Source organism: Sardina pilchardus, chromosome 11 (genome assembly GCF_963854185.1).
Source record: "Sardina pilchardus chromosome 11, fSarPil1.1, whole genome shotgun sequence".
Classification (NCBI taxonomy): domain Eukaryota; kingdom Metazoa; phylum Chordata; class Actinopteri; order Clupeiformes; family Clupeidae; genus Sardina; species Sardina pilchardus.
In genome coordinates, this window is record NC_085004.1 from 21,363,039 (window position 1) to 21,382,363 (window position 19,325).

The 19,325-nt window shown below is 43.4% G+C and overlaps 1 protein-coding gene across 1 annotated transcript in view; it reads left to right on the top strand.

The window, feature by feature from the left end:
• Nucleotides 1–19,325, top strand: part of LOC134096094 (A disintegrin and metalloproteinase with thrombospondin motifs 7) — a 58,184-nt gene that overhangs the window by 21,480 nt on the left and 17,379 nt on the right. The window contains exons 10-19 of the mRNA XM_062549846.1: nt 20–112; nt 725–870; nt 2,337–2,506; nt 2,824–2,957; nt 5,084–5,204; nt 5,598–5,842; nt 9,560–9,707; nt 14,601–14,727; nt 15,190–15,403; nt 17,465–19,306. Of these exons, the coding sequence (XP_062405830.1) occupies nt 20–112; nt 725–870; nt 2,337–2,506; nt 2,824–2,957; nt 5,084–5,204; nt 5,598–5,842; nt 9,560–9,707; nt 14,601–14,727; nt 15,190–15,403; nt 17,465–19,306 (3,240 nt within the window). The remainder of the gene's footprint in view (nt 1–19; nt 113–724; nt 871–2,336; nt 2,507–2,823; nt 2,958–5,083; nt 5,205–5,597; nt 5,843–9,559; nt 9,708–14,600; nt 14,728–15,189; nt 15,404–17,464; nt 19,307–19,325) is intronic.

Consider the following 19,325-nt stretch of genomic DNA (forward strand, 5'->3'; position numbering starts at 1 on the left):
CTACCTCTCTCTCACATAGAATATTTGCAGCACGCTGTGGTGCACAGTGGGAAACACCTGTCACTCAAAGCTGGACGGAGCTGTGGACGGCACTAAATGTGGCGAAGGGAAGGTAAGGAACATTCCTCTGGTGAAATAGACAAAAAAGATTGGCATACACATTAACTTTAGAAATGCGATTCAAATTTAAACTTTAAGAATTGAATTAGAAATGTGAAAACTACATGAAAACAATACAATAAAGCAGTCCAACGGCTATATGCACTGGAAGTTCTTACTGCTACTGTTCCCACTGTTCCTATGCTACTATATTTATAGTTATAGTAATGGTAATGATAGAAATAGTAAGGCATGCTCAAATGTGAAGGAACTGGAACTTTAGAAGTACATCTTCTGCTGAATGGCAGGTTAGAAAGTGTTTGCACTTTAGCTGCAAATAGAGCCAGCTCAGGAAAACATCAAGGCATTGTGTTCAGTCCTGGCTACCCTCAGCAAAGTGGTCAAGCTTTTCTGTGGCTTTTGTGAGTTGAATTGTGCATTTGTGCATTTGAAGAAAACTGGACTTGTCTCTTTGTGTCTTGGTGATATGTCCCTCTAAGTAGGGCTCGCTTGTCTGAACATCTGTGTGTGTGTGTGTGTGTGTGTGTGTGTGTGTGTGTGTGTGTGTGTGTGTGTGTGTGCGCGCACGTGTGTGTGTGTGTGTGTGTGTGTGTTTGTCAATCAGTGGTGTTTTGGTGGGGAGTGTGTCCCCGTGGGGGATCAGCCGGAGCAGGTGAATGGCGGCTGGGAGCCCTGGAGCGAGTGGTCCGACTGCTCCAGGACCTGTGGGGCGGGCGTGCAGAACGCCCAGAGAGACTGCACCAACCCAGCGTGAGTCACAGCCACGGCCATCCCTCTGGCCTCGGGCAACTGTCACATTGTCATGTTGCTACAGCAAATGCAGAATTCTTTCTCCCTTGTAATATCAAACAGTACACAATTTGCTCATTCTCAGTGGTTGTGTATAATTCAGCATTGTATAATTTTATGAGCAACAGGGTGGACACAATCTTTTGTTTTTTGCTCTAAAGAAATGTTTTGAGTCATTGACAGTTATTGGTCTGAACTTACTGCATCAGGAACCCACAGACATCTAACTATGCTCTAAGACAGGCAGAACATATTCATCACTGCATTCATCACACATGTATGAGTGTGTGTGTGTGTGTGTGTGTGTGTCTGTGTCTGTGTCTGTGTCTGTGTGTGTTTGTGTGTTTGCGTGTGTGTGTCTGTCTATGTGTTGTAATACATTTCAGTGTTGCACATTCACCAAGGGAATTCTTTGTCAAGTTATTTTTATCATGCAAAATGTGGAAAAAGGGGCATTGCCTAAAGCACTGTTTGGGAGTTGGCATGGTTTCCAGTTCCTTTGTTTACCTTTCCTCTCTGATTAGATATAGACAGATTTATGCTTAAGTGCAGCATTGGGGAATTTGAGTTGCATCTTTTTTTTTTAAGGTTAGCCATTACGTAAGACTGGGGTACATTTTTGACTTGGCATGCGTATTTAGTTCTAAAAATACAGACTGTATTCTGTCAACACAGAGGGCAATACAGAGACCGAGAGTCTGGTTTTTAAATCAATATGCCCCACCGATGTAATTACATTTTTCACATTGCCCTTGTCTTCATGAATTTTGCATTATCTTTTGCTAGCTTCACTGCTTCTTAGTTAGTGATCCACTCGTGCCGCAAGGATGGACAGTTGCTTGGTGTGTGTGTGTGTGTGTGTGTGTGTGTTAAAAGTATTAAAAGTTTCTGTCGAAGCAGTTCCTGGCCTGCAGAAAAATAGCCTCTCCTCTCCTCTCCTCTCGTCTCCTCTTCTCTCTTTTCACCTTCTCCCCTCTCCTCCACTTCCCACTGTTGATTTGCAGGAGGCAGGAACACCAGCTGTTGTTGTAGTTTGGATTAGTATTCAAAAAGAGCTCAAAATTGCTGCCATGCAGCACTGAATTAAAAAATAAATTAAAAAAATATTCTGGAGAAGTTCACTTCAGGGCAACCGGCTGCTCGGAGACTTGAGACAGCTCACATGGCTGGCACAGGATATTTTCAGTTAAAAAAAAAAAATATTCCAATAAAGGGCTACCAAATAACTCTATTCCCACTTACAGTAACAAGCCAAAAACACTTCAAGGCATCAATCCACAGAAACCAAAAGTCTGCATGGCCACCTAGCCATTTTTGCACTTATCTCTTTATGCAGAGTTATGAAGCTCAGTCCTCAGCAGTTCACCCTCAGCATCTCTTACATGTTTGCATCCTTCCCTGCCTCCACTGCTGTTGTGTCCCCGTAGTCCTCGCCATGGAGGACGGTATTGCCTGGGGGAGCGACGGCGTTTCAAGATCTGCAACACGAACCCCTGCCCCCCCGACCAGCTCAGTTTCAGACACATCCAGTGCAGCAACTTCAACACCATGCCTTATAAGGGCAAGTTCTACCAGTGGGTTCATGTCAACAACAGAGGTGAGAGCCTTCTCCCGTTATCGGTCTGAACCAAACGCTTGCAGACTCCTTCGCAGAATTGGGAGGGTTATCCATGTTATCTGTGCTAAGATTGCCTTAGACCCACTGCAGGGACTCGGGGCAGAATTCACAGCTAGTCCGAAAGCTTTCCCGATAAGATGGGGACAGGGCTGTGTGTGTGTGTGTGTGTGTGTGTGTGTGTGTGTGTGTGTGTGTGTGTGCGTGCACGCGCGCTTGTGTTTTCAGTGCAAGTGTGTGTATGCACTGCCGTAATGCGATGTATGTTGTGCTGAAGCATTCTTCTCTGTCTCTGCTAGTGAACCCTTGTGAGCTGCATTGCCGGCCCCTGAACGAGTACTTCTCCGAGAAGCTGCGGGATGCCGTCACTGATGGGACTCAGTGCTACGAGGGCAGCGAGAGCCGTGACATGTGCATCAATGGCATCTGTAAGGTACGGCCACAAGCACTAGGCTGACTATTCTTCCCTTAATTGGTCCCCTGTCACAGCCTTTATGAAAGAAACAGTGTGTGACAATTTTTTTTGAGGTATGTTTTTAATAGGCAACCGTTTGTGTCGTCATCATCATGTTCATTTTACATTACATTACATTTCATTAAGCTGACACTTTTTAACCAAAGCTTTTTCCCCTCACCATTACGTCTGGGTCTGATCCCATTGAACTCGATTTCTCAGGATGCATTCCACCGGACCAATCAGCGAACAGGGGGGATGGGGGGAGGCGGGTGTTAACGATGATGTCGAGCATATGCGCGTTTGCAACACGGGTCTCACACCCAACTTGTTGAACGAGGACGCATGGTCAAGCCCCCTGGCGTCAATATCGGAAGCCGAAGGTGCCCATGCGTCCTCGTTCGACAAGTTGGGCGTGAGACCGTGTTGTCTCTATAGCTGTCACGACCAAACGTTAGCGATTGGGTAAAATCAGGCCACAATCTTTTCAACCTTCAACAGAGTTCTCGCCTCCTGCCTGAAATCGATTCTGAATGGAGTAGGTCCAGACCCTCTGTACAATATTAGTAGCCTACAAGGGTTTGGTACCACCAGGCTAGTGGCCATGTGAAGGACAGAGAAACACACCTGTGATCTCCTCTCACCGCCCTGGCTAAGTAGCATGTAGTTATATGGGTTGGGTCGGAACACAACATGAAAAAAGAAAGAAAAAAAAACTTTCACATCATGACGTAGCTGTATCTCCAAAGGACACCTGTTTTGCATAGTAGCTTTCATCAGCTTTAGCACGCTTTCATCAGCACCAGCTGTGGTGTTGTTAGTGTTTATAGGCTTTTTAGTTGTTAGTTTGGGAAAGTTTTAGACTAAAACTTCTCAATGCCTCTATAAATTAAATGTGAGCTATAATGACATTATCAATCACAACCATACGACTGACCACACATCTGACTTTTATTGAAGTGTTGCGTATTACAGCAATTTCCTGTTTTATCCTATAAACTCATCTGAGAAGTTGGCAGTATCCTGTTACTTCCTTTGCCATGGTTTGCCTTGAACTACTATTGAGTTTATAGCTGAGAGGCTTTCTTTGGAACGGCTATGTTGTGCAATACCGTCTGTGGGGTTATTCAACACTCTGGGTTTAATCCAAGCAGATGCTGCTTACTGTTGTCAGGGCTCGAACTATGAGTCCCTAATTATGTGTGACTTTGCTATCTTATGAATGTGTTATTGCTTTGGTGGACTTTAATAGTGCAACCAGTGGGCGCATCAGCCTGACCTGCCTGGAGCGATATCAATATTTTTCTACCATATCTAACACCTGTTAAACATTTATTTCTGTCTGTGTTTGGGGGGGGGGGGGGGGGGTACATCCTTCCTTTTCAAATCTCTCTGTCCAAAACATGCAAACATGTGCTTTTCTGCTCACATTGCTAATGGAGTGGATGGCCTCAATTGAACCGAAATCCTCCCACTGTTGACTGTTTTTAATACATCTTGAGGCATCATTTGCTTTCTTCCTGAAGTCACTAATAGCTAACTTCCTGTTGATAACTCAAAGTTGCCATGCAAAGTATTGTGACCCAAGTTTGTTTGAGTGTTAGTGGGTATGGTATGCAATGTTGCTCAAGGCTTGCCCAAAGTTGAACCAAAGTTTATGTCTTAATTGGATTTAAGTCTTGGTGGGATTATGCTGTTTATATTTGTTTTCATTTCGCTTAGTGAAAGGCCTCAATGCTTTTGATTATATCTTTTAACCATGCTCAGTGCTATGGATTATATTCACCATGTTTACCTTTGTTTAATTTCCATTGAATGCCTATCTACTAATTGTATATGCCTCACCATTCTTCCATGCTGCTCAATAAGACTTGTGATTGCATATTAGCTGATTTAAAGGGTTTTTTCACGCAAATCGTGTCTTCACATTTGTTCTGGTCAGAGTGTCGGAGTTCATTCTCCAGACGTGTGCATTCATTTTCTCCTTTGTAAATCTTTCACTGACACACAACAAAACAGAATCAGGCTTTAACAGAGACTGTTCATTAGAGGATATAATTGATTAAATGATAGATTTGTTTTGTACTGGGTGTCTCTGGTTGCAGAACGTGGGCTGTGATTTCGAAATCGATTCCAACGCTGTGGAGGACCGTTGTGGCGTGTGCCAGGGTAACGGCTCCACCTGTGAGACCGTGAAGAAGACCTTTGAGGAGAGCGAGGGATTGGGTATAAGAGCATGGATTTTGTATTGGAGAACAGAAGTGCTAGCACATCTGAATTCTAAACTACATTTATGTTTATTCATTTTGCAGACACTTTTATCCAAAGCAACTTACATAAGTCAATTATGTTTCGAGGGCCATTTGGGGTTAAGTGCCTTGCTCAAGGACACAATGGTGGAAGCCGGGAATTGAACCCACAACTTTTCAGGCTTCTATGCTAGCCCAACTCCTTATGCACTAGGCTACCACCGCCCCACCATTGTTGTATATGTAGTGCTGTATGTGTAGTGCTCCATTTTTAGCTTTTTAAAGCTGTGTCATCCTGACGACTCTCATCGACCCCCAAGTGAAAAGTGAGAAGCGTGTATTCAAATATGGGATGTCTCTTTTTTCCCAGGCTACGTCGACATTGGTCTGATTCCAGCGGGGGCACGGGACATCCGCATAGAGGAGGTGGCAGAGGCTGGGAACTTCCTGGCGTTGCGCAGCAGTGACCCCAAAAAGTACTTCTTGAATGGCGGCTGGACCATTCAATGGAATGGAGACTACAAGGCGGCAGGGACGGTCTTCACCTATGAGAGGACAGGTCACCTAGAAAACCTCACTTCCCCCGGACCAACCCTGGAGCCCGTGTGGATACAGGTGCATATCACTATCTAGTGTAGCTTTGCAGGATTACATTAGAGTTGTGACATTATGAGATGAGAGTTTTGGCCTTTTTCCCATACAGGGATGAAGCCTAGCCTAAAATCTTGTTCAATCAGTGACCCTTTAGTCTGGGTCTAGGCTTACAGTAATCAATGTATGGGGAAACTTTCAAAATTGTCCAATTTCTCCAGTTTTGACTCTAGGGTTGTGGTCACGTACTAAGCCGTGACCTTTGTTTCAAACGTTGTTTGTTTATTGTGTTTTTTGTTATTGTCTTGGTTAACAATGGGGTTGTCGTAATAATTTAGTCATCTAAATAATGATAGTCAATCTAAAAGAATGGAAATATAATCATATAAAATAGTATGGCATGACTTATGGGATTGCAGGTATATTAATGGGTTTGGATGTAAGCCGCAACTCAATCAACTTTCAATCCCGTAAGGCACTGATCTAAATGAAAATGTTTTGGTTTTTAATTTGTCATGGGATTTTGCATACCTACAGCCCCAGAAAGTTATAAGATCAACAAAGATGAAAAACAAACTATGTGAAAACAAAGCATTGCCCAAAGTCATTGTGTAATGCATAATTGGTAAGTCTAGCTGAGCCCCTGATGATAAAAAATAACACAGTTGCACAATGTGTGAAGATACCATTCAACACAGAAGGGGAAAAAATTGTTTTTTAGCAAGGTTTTAGAATGACCAAAAGAAACCAAGAAATCCATTCCAAAGGTGAATTGCAGGGTATTCCAGGAAGATGGAGCATAAAAGTTAAAAGCCGTTTTACCCAACACAGTGTGGGCTTAGGGAAGTTGAGAGGTAAGCAGGATATCTTGAATGTTTCTTGCATTCTCTCACTGCATGGCAAAAAAACCCTTTTTCATTTGGAAAGTGAAGGAACAGGTTTAGATTTGAGTACCTGAAACCAATAGCAGATGTGTGCTTTCATAAAAGCAGTAATGTTTATGTGTAAAACACTAAACCCCATTCTCTGAACCAAATTCTCAGCTGCCTGAACACATTTCTTGAATTGATCCCCCTTTTGCCAAAACCTTATACAGTACATATACATATAAAGCACAGATCTCATAGACTTTTTTTTTGCAAAACTCTAAACACATTCTCATACAATAGAGGCATATTTGTGATGCATATTACTGTATTATTATTATTATTATTATTATTATTATTATTATTATTTTCATTTTTTGATGTGTCTAATGACTGCTCAGTAGTGTTTTCATTTTGGCTGCTTTGTGAGATGATCTGAAAACAGTGTTTGGTTTTGAGCACTGTTTTGAGGCGATTGTAGTACCTACGGTGCAAGAATAAACTATGAGAGCTCTCAGTTGACCCTCTTAAATGACAAACTTAGGCAAAGACCAGAATTGTCAACTAACAGACAGTTAGTTTTATTTCTCAAGGACAGTGAGTGACTTTTAATCACAAACATTCTGGCTCAGCTTGCTCTGTGCCCAGATAGTCTTGGTCTTCACCAGCAGCGATAAGCTACGCAGTAGGGCCTATATCCGGAAGTCCTAGTGGCGCTGCCTGGCAGCATGTGGATGAGAATAACAACTCCGGGACTGATCCCAGCTGCTGCAGACTGCAAATTTATTTCTTCCCATGGGGATAGCACTGAGAACCGCCTGACAGCCGAAAATTCGGTGATGTTAAAATACCCGAACCCGTTGCATGTCCCAATGGGCAGCAACCATATCAGCCATCACAGAGGGTCCATTCATCAGACACCCTCTCGGAAACCCTTATGCCATGTTGGCATCCACCTCTCCTAATTAATTCTTAGAAGACATTGTTGAAACGTGTCAAAACATGGCTCCACTTTGAATGCTGTGTGCCCCCAGTGTCTATTCTGTTATCACAGGGTGTTCTTCGTGATGCTAGCTGGGCACAGAGAGGGGAGAGGGGATGGAGAAGAGACAGATGGAGGGATTGCACAGAGAGGAGAGGGAAGAGAGAGAGAGAGGAAGGGTGTGGGGCTCAGATAAAGGAGAAACTCCCAGAGAGGCGCCTGCAGATGCTTGGCAAGCTGCCCACATATGGCCGGGAGAGGAGCAGAACGCTTAGCTGTCTGCGGTAGCTGAAGACAGATATACGAGCCGTACCAACGAGACACCGATCCACTCTCTGTCCTCTGTCTCCCTCTCTCTCTCTCTCTCTCTCTCTCTCTCTCTCTTTCTATATATATATATATTTATCTCCCTCCCTCCCTCTCTCTCTACCTCCCTCCTTCCTCCCTCTCTCTTCTCTCCTCTCTCTCACCCTTACTGCTTGACACTCCCATTCTCTGTCTGATTCTTTTGTTATTTCACAAGTCACCCTTAACCTCCACACACACACACACACACACACACACACACACACACACACACACACGCACGCCCACACACATACACAGACACACACACACACACACACACACACACACACACACACGCGCACACACACACACACACACACACACACACACACACACACACAATGTTGGTCTTTCCCAGCTGTTGCTTCTGGACAACTGGTGGCCCCCTAGCTGTCTTCCTTTATTGTAATATATTCTTGCTGATATTTGATACCTCACACTGCAGCTGCAATTACTTTAGCATTAATGTCCTTATAGGTCATGGGCATCATATTTTCATGCAGTTATAATTATATATTTGGTGTTTGAAGATCAGAAACAGCCTTTATTGCTATCTGACATTTTTTATGTGAAGCCAGATTGGGAAATGAGCATTCAGTCTCGGGCAAAGAGACTCTGAAACATTGACAGATCTGATGTTAGTCAGACACTGGCTGTTTGACAGCTGAAGTCAACCATGGTCTGCAGTGAAGAGTTTGACATTCCTCTCTGGTGTCAAAACGTCAGTGCCAGTCAAACCTGAGTAGCTCTCACACAGTGTAAAATATTAAAGGCAAAAGCAGCGATAGAATTAAAGCTCAAGAAAATCCAATTTCTCCTATCAGACTAATTGATCATGTTTCTGTACCGTATAATGTGATTTTTTTGGCACAACTCCCTCAGTGGTCAGCTTGGCTATAAGCCAGTGAATATCCCCCAGTTACAATTAGCTGTATACCTAATAGCTGCTCTTATTGCTAAGCTTTGATTGGGTGTGCATTTTCAGGTTGGTCCTCATGGGTTTGATTGGACTCAGGCATGATTAATTCAGCTTTAATTGGCAGTTCATAGATACAAAATGCTTTTTGCTCAATTTTTTTATGAATCTTCATAAAGTTTGAATAGCTGAACAACAGTTCAGTGGCTAACCATTCTCAGGGGGTTTGAGATGAGCCGTTCACATGGCCCTCTAAAGACAACTTGTCAACTGGAACCTCTGAGTGGCTGAGCCCATTTTCCCTGTCACCATGCTGTGGTTACACTCAGATGTGAATGGTTTTGACAGGCAAAGATAATGACTGACTCATCCATCTCACGCTCTCTGCTCTGCCTGTGTTGACTGTGGGACCTGCTAATCCTTAAAGCAACAACTTCTTCAACCAAACCTATTCCTGCAGTTCACCATTCATAACTTTTTTTCACTCAGAAATGTGCGACAGGCGAAGACAAATGTGTTTGCTCTCGTTTGGCCCTCACTCTCTTGTTTGTGGGAGGCATTGTTAGCCAGTGTTTATCTGTGTCCTGGAGGCCAAACATCCTCGTAATGGTGCTCTTTATATTCTCCAGCTGCTCTTCCAGGAGACCAACCCGGGAGTGCGCTACGAGTACACCATCAGCAGAGACTCCGTCTCCGACTCCAACGGCACCCACCCCATCTCTGATTTCCAGTGGCAGTTCGGCTCCTGGACAGAGTGCAGTGCCACATGTGGAGCAGGTGAGCCATTTTAGGAGTTAGTCGGCGTTTTTTTTTTTTACCTTAACTTTCCAATATATTTCCTGAGAAAAGGCAAACCTGTATCATTACACCAACAGATCCAACAAGCTCATAACTGTATCTATGCTGTACATCCATACAAGGCCATGTTTCCGGTCCCATTTCTCTTGAAACATGAGAGATTGATATTTAGCTAAGCAGAAGTATTTGTCAGAGTCTTAGCGAAACAAAACAAGCACATTCGTCTTAAAAGCTGTGAAAATCTCCATCTTTTGTTTTCACACTGTCCAGTTCTTCATGTTCTTTTTTATTCATGAGCTGCGTCATCGGACCTTCTCCCTCATGGTAAGCATGATCAAAAATAGCATTTCCCCTTCAGCAGAGTGTTCTCTCTTTTGCAAGAGAGATTATATTTGAGCCCTGCACCTCAAAACCTCTCTGACAAATCACCTGCAAAACAGCCATCACTCACTCTCAACAACATAAAAGTGCCCTGAAGCACATCATATCACAATGCAATTCAAGATGTCTGTTCCTGGCGCTACGATGTTTTAGTTTGGGAGAATCTGTCAGACTGTCCGCAAGGGAGGATTTATCATCAGGGTCATCATGTCTGCAGAGTGCACTGAATCAGAGGCTGTGGATGATAGTAATTCCCTCTTTGCTTTGCTTGAAGACAGCACAGGCTATCAGCATGGGTAGCTGTCCTTTCCCCAGCTGATAACCATCATTGACATTTGGACAAGGTTTGTGTGTGGACGGCTCAACCAGCGATCCAACATATTATTACCGTCGTCTTTTCCCCCCCAACACTAACATTTCCATCCCTTTTTGCCTCGGCGCGGGCCGTGTAAGATGAAAAGTGTTGACATACAGAAATAATCAGAGCTTCCTGAAGGAACAGAGCACTCCATCAGCCCCTCACTGAGCTCGACATGACACGCAATTTCCCCCCATTTGGTGTTTTTGTTTTCATCTGTCGCATCAGCCTCAGTTTCTAAGTGGATTAATACCCCATTAGCCGTGCTGGCTAATGCACTTACGAGCCAGTATCAGCTGGTTCTGGTTTTAGACGCCACGTTTGGTCCTTTCCTGTGTGGTTTGCTGTGGTCACATTTGTGTAGGTAATTGTCAACAAACTCTGTTAGGACTTTTTATTTCCTAATGAAAAACAAATTATGCATTGAAGGGTTAATCACTCCTGTATTGTCAGAGTCGTTTATGATTGCTGTGCTGGGTTGATATTAGTTGATAGTTGATCTCTTGCACAACAGTTATCCTAAATTAATATCTGCTGTTTTTCAAACAGACACACTCACACACACACACACACACACACACACACACACACACACAAAGGACAAAAAATCGTACTGCTCTCTTGAAGAGAATACACATTAGTCCAGTTAGGATACTAAATGGTATTGGTACTGATTGGGCCAAATGTGTTTAACCATTTAGTCATAATTGGGTGCCCATCCTACCTGTTTCAGGAAATTTTGACCTTTTCAGTATGAAGTTCTGGGGAAAATGCTTAACATTAAATTAATCTAAATTGAATAAAAAATGGATTCCGTGTAGGAGGAGTGGATTAATTTGTGATCATTTACGATAAGGTCAATGGATTCCGCATATAATTCACATTTGTTGCAATGTTATTGTTTCATGAATGCACTTAAAATACAGTATGTGAATGAGTTTAGCAGAAAGTAAATTATTGATATGTCCTCTGCTTTTGTGTGTGTGTGAGCACACGCGTGCGTGTGTGGGTGTGTGAAAACGTCTACTCATTAAGTCCTCAGAGAGCTTCCGTTATCACTCCAGCCTCAGTGTTTGGTTTCTCAGCTCCCTCGTGCACACATCCCCTCCCCAACACTGCCCATCCAGAACTGCTCAAGCCTTCAGGGGTCAAGGAAGTCATTCTCTGTCTACTTGGTGCAGGATTACCAGACCTACGTCATCAACACAACTCTCAAGCTGCAATTCAGTGTGCATTAATGTTGGATCATGAAATGAATACAATATTTTGCATTGGTGCCCACTAGAGCAGAGGAAGTTTGTACCGCTGTTTTGGTCATGAGAAGAATCATGAGATGTTATAGGAAGATGTCTGTCTGTCCTCCCACACTTCTGCTGAAGTGCGTCTAAAGCTGCAGGTATTGGCAGGTGTCTTCCTACTGGCCTCCTCAGTTTCCCCTTCTATACTGTATGTAAGGAATAAGGAATAATGAATAAGGAATAACGACCGACGAGGTGACCTGTTCAATGGAAATAATGGCACGGTGGGGGGCTTAGAACTCCAACGACGTGCGAGTTGCCACCACCAAGTAGTTAATGGCCACCCCATCAGCCAATCAGAGAAGAGAATCCTATTGTTAAGGGAGATAATGCTGTTTTAGTTGTCCTTCATTACAAGAACCTGAATAAATAAATAGAACTTATACATTGCTCAGTGGGTTATTATGACCGATTCATTCAAGTCAGAATAGGACATAACATAGAACATATCATCTGCTTAACTGGCAAGACACTATAACTAATGGTCTATTGTGGGCCTCTATCTAGCTCTATTTAGCTTTTTATTGATATTGCTTTTTGGAAGCTGAAAGACAGTCAATATTTCGTAAAATAAAACTATCCTGCAGTAAAAATGTTGTTTGTCAGCATCACACTATTTGCCTGACTACTCTAATGTATGATAGATATTGACATTAATGATGCATATAGTTTAGATACCGTAGGTAAATATACTTTATTCATCCCCAAGGGTAAACTACAGTATTTCAACAGCTATACAAACACAGCATCATATACTGTACATGCAAACATGCAAACATACATAAATTATTCAAATGTTATTCCTTTCACTCTGCTCAAGGGGGAGTCATTATAAAGTGTTATTGCAGTGGGTAAATATGTCTTTCTTACACAGCTTAGTTGGCTCAGCCTCCAACTGAAAACACGTTTTTGCTTGACAAGCAAGTTGTATAGTGGATGTAAAGTATTGTCCTATATATTTAAAAGTTTATGCAGCATCCTTCTCTCCACCACCATCTCCTGGGGCTCTAGGACTGTCCCCAACACAAAGCCAGCCTGCCTTATGATCTTATTCAGTTAATTTCCCTGGCTTTAATGCTACTCCCCCAACAGATGGCAGAAAAGAAGATTGCACTTGTAACAACACTCTGATCAAACATCTTCAACATTTTTATCATAAATTCATGCCCTCATTTAGTTGACCGTTCAATTATCATTAGTGAGTATGCAGTCTGTCTTTCACTCTGTCTGTGTGTGTTTTTGACTGAAAGGCAGAGATAGTCGGCCTAGCAGAGCCTCCACACTGACAGCATAGTTATGTATAACACGCGGGTGAGCTCCCCAGACAGTTATCCAGAATTATGCACTCCAGCTGAAGCACAGCACAGCGGATCTCTTCACAGTTTTTAATTATGGATGTGCATACTGTAGGGCCTCTCGACATCTCCCTGACCTTTGGCTTTTTTGGTTGCACATCAGAGGCAGGTGCCAGCCTAACAGCAGACGGATGCCGTCCCTCAGACCCAAAGGCCCTCTACTGCCATCTGTCTCCTCTCGGAGACAAGCAGTGCTGCGGGGACCTCTCCTTTCAGCACCTGCCACCAATCCCCCCCCCCCCCACACACACACACACAGTCATTTGCACTCCCTTTATCCTGCACTTTTTGGAGGATCTAGAGACCTGGGCCGATGAGTGTGTGTGTGTGTGTTTTTTTTTTTTTTTTTGGAAGCTGCGAAACTGTAATGTGTACCGCTACCCTGGGGGTGTCTGCAAAAGGTGTGAATCATGTGGAAGACGTTGAAAGCAGCAGGTGGCTTTGTGATGGATAGTTGGGTGTAGGGGTGAGGAGACCAGTACCCCACCCCAGGGGCCCCGGCACCTCCCTTCACCTCTCCCAACACTTCCTCCTCCTCCTCCTCCTCCTCCTCTTCCTCCTCCTCCTCCTCACAGACTCAGGGGAAGAGGAGACAGCAGGGGAGTAATAGAACATGACAAGACCAACACATAAATCTATGTTCTCAACTCTTCCCTAACTCTCCTAATCTCTCCCACTTGCCAAAAATCCTCTGAGATGAACTCAGCATCAGGCCCACTCAGTGCTATTCATGATTCTGTTTTTAGAAAGTACTATAATCAAGGCAGTATCCTTGCCTTTAGAAAAGTGAACAAGCTGACAGCAGGAGTGGAATAGCTACTTATTGTTTCCACATCTTGAGTGATGGGCTGGTTACACGTTGAAGCCAACTGTAATTACTGCATTCCAGAAGCTTCCAGGACTCTTGTAGTCTCTCCTAGCGCACACAGGTGTGCCGAGGATGCCGCAGGCTGTGTCTGGCTCCCGCTTAGAGACTGAGACAGACTGTGGTTTTTCGGCTCTATTTCATGTTCAATCTGTTTGTGTTGCACTTTAAGGATTGATTTTGCATGTCTGGTGGAGAGGCCTATGTGTGATTCATTAGATCAGTAGATTATTAGATCTGTAGGTTAGTCTTAGGATAAGGATTTGGTGTGGGTTGGGGTTCGTACATTTTTAGCAATGTTCATTATAAGCAAACTACCTGAGGGCATTTGATATAAAGCACAGCTGGCTACATTTGAGTCAGACTGGGACTTTTCTAAAATGAGGATGAGTCAAAATCAATCCAACTAAGTTCACGGTGGGATAGTGAATACTGAATGGGGGGAAAAAGGAGAGAAAGTTGAAGACACAGACATGATGAAATTTCTCTCTCTCTCTCTCTCTTTCTCTCTCTCTGTGCAGGCACGCTTATATTGTGGAAACAATAGACAGTGACGGCGTGTATGCCTGTCTGTGTAAAATGGCCTGTCCTTCAGCCTTGTGCTTATTTTCTCAGGTGTCCAGCGTCAAATTGTTCACTGTGTGGAAAGGACCACTGGGATGGTAGAGGACCATTACTGCGACCCGTCCACTCGCCCCGATGATAAACGCGCCAGCTGCAACGAGGAGATATGCCCTGCCATGTGAGTTTAACAAGAGAATGCTGGGAATGACATTTATTCAGCTGGACAAATAACATGCATTTTACTTCCAATACGCCCACCAATACACGCACAATTACTCTATGTAAGCACACAAAAGATTTCTTCTCGCTGTGATTCTTTCTTTTTTTGTTGTTTCTTTCTTTCATCTTTCTTCTGCTTTTTCTGTCTTCTTTCTTTCTTTCTTTCTTTCTTTCTTTTTGTCCATCTCACCATCTTTCATGCTTACCTTCTTTCAACGTTTCACTCTTTTTAAGTTTTATTTTCTTATTTTCTTTGCTATCTATTTCATTTCTCTCGGTCGGTCTGTTATGGATTTTTATTCCACCGTTGAAGCATCTCACAGCCCATCGCCTCTTCTTCTGCAGCGCTCAGATGGCCTGAGTGAATTCTATTCCTATTATTACTGTAATCATTATGATGATCGTGTCTCTCCACCTCCAGTTGGTGGGTGGGAGAGTGGCATCGGTGCTCGGCGAGCTGCGGAGAGTCGGGGCTGGCCAAGAGAACCGTGCTCTGCATCCAGAGCGTGGGCCTGGAGGAGCAGAGGGCCTTGCAGCCCTCCGCCTGTCAGCACCTGGTGAGGCCCCAGGCCGTCGCACCCTGCAACACGCACGTCCCCTGCCCTGCCACGTGGACCGCAGGCAACTGGTCGGAGGTGAGCAGCATGGAAAGCCTCGACAGCTCCAGGGGCAAGCTCAGGATTTGCATTGCTCTGACAGTTGAGCATCTGGATATAGAGGTCTATAGAAACACCTGATAGCACATAATGATAGTAATAATATTATATTATTATACTGTCTATCTTATTGATTGACAGTAATGCTCATCTGTCTGTCGTACCTGTATCTATTGCGATCTATCAAACATTGATACTGGTTCCAGTTTCATGCATGTACAATAACAAACACTTTGCGAGTCACTGCAGATAGATGGAGCTTGATTACTTTGCTACGATCAGCAGCTGGAGATAATGAACTCTAGAAAAACCATAACAAGTAATTTCAGTTTGGCTTCAGAAAGCGGGTCTGTAGAGACGAGACTGTGTTGAGAGACACGGAAATCAAAGAGGTTATTTTCAATGAGCTAAGTTCCATCATTCACCCAAATCTGGAGTTCTCACAGCCTGACTAGATAGTCATTACAATTTTTTTGTGCAATACCCTGTAATGAATAATGCAGAAGGTGACGGGGAATTTGCAGTGTTCATCTTGAGCACACAGGCTGGTAGAATTCATCTTTAGGTTGCAAATGAAGAACGATGGATGCAGAAGGATGTAGGGGAAGCAGTACTTCTTTTTAACTTTTACTATGAACTGAGCTCAGATATTAGAGAGGTGTTCCAGTTTGGAAAAGACTTCAGATAGGCATGCATGGATTGCACCATTACTTTAATCAGTAGATATAGATAACGGAGTGGGGATAGACAGTGCAATTTATATTTCAGTCGTCTGGCATGCATACTCTTCATAGTTTATATGCTGCAACCTACAATTAACGGAATCTGCAAAGTTAAGTATACCTGAGCTGCATATGTCATTGGAACTACCTCTCGTTGGTGTTAGTGTAAATGTTACAACAGGAGTGAGACGTGACCCTGAGGTTAGTGTTTTATCCATTTAAATGTATTAATCAATTGATTCAGTGAGGAGGGATGTAGAGCCGTTGACCTGCCCTGGAAAAGCTTATTCAACAAACAATGCATATTGATATTGAATCAATCTTGAATGTAAAATGGTTTAATTGTACCCTTGCATTATACAGTATTACCCATTTAATGTCACATGTGTCACTCAAAGACAATCCCTTTTGGTCAGTGTCTCAAGACAGTGTTTTCCACTTTTCCACTTTTTACACTTAATTACATTAAAATGTAATAAACTCCAATAATGTTTTAATGAACCCAATTATCTAAATTCTTGCTGCAATAGAATAATGCACTGAGATGTCCACTCTAATACAGTAGACTGGCTATCAGTCTGATAATGGGTGGAGAGATGTGGGATGGAGTTATGTTTAGGCATCTGGTAAAATGGCTTCAGAAACAACTCTTTCCAAAGAATTTTGGAAATTATGTTTTTTGGAGTTGATGACATTATCTGGTACCTTAATTGAGTTATACACATAGGCTCTGTAGACTTTTCTTCCACACATTTCAGTTGTGTTATTAAGAATTCTTTGTTGCGTAATTGTCCTTGTGGACTTCAGTGCAGATGAGAGTGGGGCCTCCTGATGTTTCCTATCGGCTTAATGTTAATGAGACTGTCAGTAAATTACTGAAGTTGTTTTTCTTTTATCTTGAATGTTTTCCATCATGGCGGTGGTAGAAGTTTTTATCACCATAATTCCATTTGTAACAGAGGAGATATACATTATAAATTACAAACAGCAAAGGAACATTGGATAAACAAAAGCAAATACAATCACTATTTTGGAAATAAATTAATAAAGACACAAGGATTTACAAGCAGTAAAGTAATGTGGAAAACAAGTAATGAGGACAAACATGCTTGATGTTAGAAAAAAAAGAATATATAACTCATATATTAATTTGTTTGTGTTCAGTGCTCATCCACCTGTGTGGGATAAACAAAACCAAACACAATCACTATTTCAGAAATGAATTAATTAGGACGCAATGATTTACCTGCATTAGAGCTCAAAAGGTGATGTTGAAATTTTTTTTAAATAACCACTGTATTAATTTGTTTATGTCCAGTGCTCGACCACCTGTGCCGGAGGCGTTCAGACTCGGGAGGTGGCCTGCAGCTGGGACACTGGAGTGGACTGCGAGCCTGCAGAGAGGCCTGAATCCGTCACATCATGCATCATCCAAGACTGCCCCACCAACGCTGATGATGTGTTTGGCGGAGACTGGTCAGGAAGCGGCTCCTCAAGCAAAGAGGTTTTCAACGAAATAAACTCCATACCAGATGACAATCATTTGCCCACGTTCAACATAGGGTCAACGAAGGCACAGCCAAGGGGGCACGGTAACCCAAACAACCACATAGAGGAAGATTTCCTATACTCCAATTACATAGACAAAACGTCTGACAATTCCGTCAAAAACAACGTACCCGTTGATGATTTTTATTATGACTACAACTTCATCAACTTTCATGAAGATCTGTCTGACGATGACACAGACAATGAAGGAGGAAAGAAAGCTCTGGATAACTCAGGAACACAGGAGCCCACACCAGGTGCCACCACAGCTGGTACTGTTCAGAACAAAGTCATCACAAATGCTTCTCAAACTACCTCAACCATATTGATCTCAAACTCTGAAGACTTCTTCAGCGCTTCGACTATATCTCCCGATGTCGAGGATGAAGTTGGCAAAATTATTTCTGAAGGATCAGAAAATGAAGAAAGAATTCTGACTGAAAACCCAGATGGGAATGTTTCAGATGACGACGTGCTCTTGATGTCAGAGGATCATTTATTGCCTATTTCAGTAGCAACACCTCCTCAAAAATCAATAACAAAGTTTTCTCACCCGCAGAGCCCTGAAGACTCATCAATACACCTCACCACTACAACACCTGCATTCCAGCACTTAGACCCAATGAAGGAAATTCAAAGCCCAGTCCAGGTAAACAACGTGGATTCCCCCCTTGGAAATAACAGCACTGGCAGCTTCTATGAAGATGGTTATCCAGACATTGCGGGGGACTATCATGATGAGACTGGTGATGAGGGTATCAGTCCAGAGTATGGAATCTATGAGGAGAGAGCGGAGGATTACGAGGACGAGGATGTTCCTGGAGGTAACGAGGAAGTTCCTGGAGGGGACAGCAGGACACAGTCTCAGGAAGCCACAGCTGCCCCTCAGCCTCCGTCTGAAGGTCTTATGTTGAAGATTGAGAGTCTTGTGCCTGCTACTACCTCACTTGTGTGGAGTGAGACCACACAGGTGCCACTAACCACTCCATTTGCACTGGACCTTGACATCAACACTCGACTCCACTTAGAGGAAAAATCGACCACTACGTTCACTACAGCTGATGGACTGAAGAGTTCTCATTCATGGACCACTCGACCAAATGACCTGGACACCACTCACGTCTTTACTCAGGAACCTCTCCTCACATCTCTGGGGCCCTCAGCCATGACACAACATTACCAAGACACAACCTCAGGGCCTAGATCTACATCCCTACCTCCTACAGATCCAACCCCTCCTTCACAAACTCCTCAGACTATCACAGCGTCTTGGGATTATGATGATGATTATGAATTATGGCCTACCACTACAGTTGCAGAAGGTGTCACCAGCAGTCCAGTCCTAGATGCATCACCTTTCAGTGAGTCAGACATTCCCAGCTCATCAGAGAGTTTGGGCGAGGTTGACTACAACGAGATTCTGGTTCCACCTTCAACGAGGTTCAGAGGCACTGACTCTCCAACTGAGTCATCCACATCTTCACCTCAAAGTGTTGCAGTTCAGGCCACAACAGTGCCTCACAGACCTGCCACATCACCATCAATGCCCTTCGATACATCCCAAACCCAGCCAACCAGTGCAGCTCAGTGGCGCATAGGGAACTGGAGCTCGGTGAGTAGCACAGCGACAC